The sequence below is a fragment of the Parus major genome, unplaced genomic scaffold (genome assembly GCF_001522545.3).
Source record: "Parus major isolate Abel unplaced genomic scaffold, Parus_major1.1 Scaffold595, whole genome shotgun sequence".
NCBI classification, from domain to species: Eukaryota; Metazoa; Chordata; class Aves; order Passeriformes; family Paridae; genus Parus; species Parus major.
In genome coordinates, this window is record NW_015379483.1 from 1,408 (window position 1) to 2,453 (window position 1,046).

Consider the following 1,046-nt stretch of genomic DNA (forward strand, 5'->3'; position numbering starts at 1 on the left):
CCGTCCATCCCAGTTTGGATCCCGTCCATCCCATTTGGAATCCCGTCCATCTGCCCCATCTCCCAGCTGGGCTCCCACCCGCCCATCCCAGCATTCCCAGTTCAGATCCCACCATTCCCAGTACAGATCCCAGTACAGATCCCGCCATTCCCAGTACAGATCCCGCCATTCCCAGTACAGATCCCAGTACAGATCCTGCCATTCCCAGTACAGATCCCGCCATTCCCAGTTCAGATCCCGCCATCCCCGGCACAGATCCCGCCATTCCCGGTGCAAATCCTGGTACAGATCCCGCCATTCCCAGCGCAGATCCCGCCATTCCCGGTACAGATCCCGCCATTCCCAGTGCAGATCCCGGTGCGGATCCCACCGTTCCCGGTACAGATCCCGCCATTCCCGGCGTGGATCCCGCCATTCCCGGTACAGATCCCGCCATTCCCGGCACGGATCCCACCATTCCCAGTGCGGATCCCGGCACGGATCCCGCCATTCCCGGTACAGATCCCGCCATTCCCGGCATGGATCCCGCCATTCCCAGCACAGATCCCACCATTCCCAGTTCAGATCCCACCATTCCCGGTGCGGATCCCGCCATTCCCGGTACAGATCCCGCCATTCCCGGCATGGATCCCGCCATTCCCGGCGTTCCCGGGCACCTTGGCGGCGGCCAGGGCTCTGTCCGGGAGGTCGATCCGGGGGAAGGAGTACATGGCTCCCTGCACGGGGTTGCAGTGGATCCCCGGGGTGCGGTTGAAGATCTCCTGTGTCAGCCGCGCCTTCTCCGCCAGGGCGCTGAGCACGGCCTCCTTCTCCTGCCGGAAAATGGGACGGGAATCTGGGAATTCTCTTCCCGTTCAGCCCGGCTCGTCCCGTGCTGAACCAATATCCCAGCCCATCCCATGGATCCCATTATCCCATCCCATGGATCCCATTATCCCATTATCCCATCCCATGGATCCCATTATCCCATTATCCCATGGATCCCCTGGATCCCATTATCCCATTATCCCATGGATCCCCTGGATCCCATTATCCCATTATCCCAT

At 61.0% G+C, this 1,046-nt stretch overlaps 1 protein-coding gene across 1 annotated transcript in view; it reads right to left on the reverse strand.

The window, feature by feature from the left end:
• The window catches only part of LOC107199345 (alanine aminotransferase 1-like), a 12,091-nt gene that overhangs the window by 1,111 nt on the left and 9,934 nt on the right, over positions 1–1,046 (reverse strand). Inside the window, exon 6 of the mRNA XM_015616669.2 lies at positions 657–846. Within this exon, the coding sequence (XP_015472155.1) occupies positions 657–846 (190 nt within the window). The remainder of the gene's footprint in view (positions 1–656; positions 847–1,046) is intronic.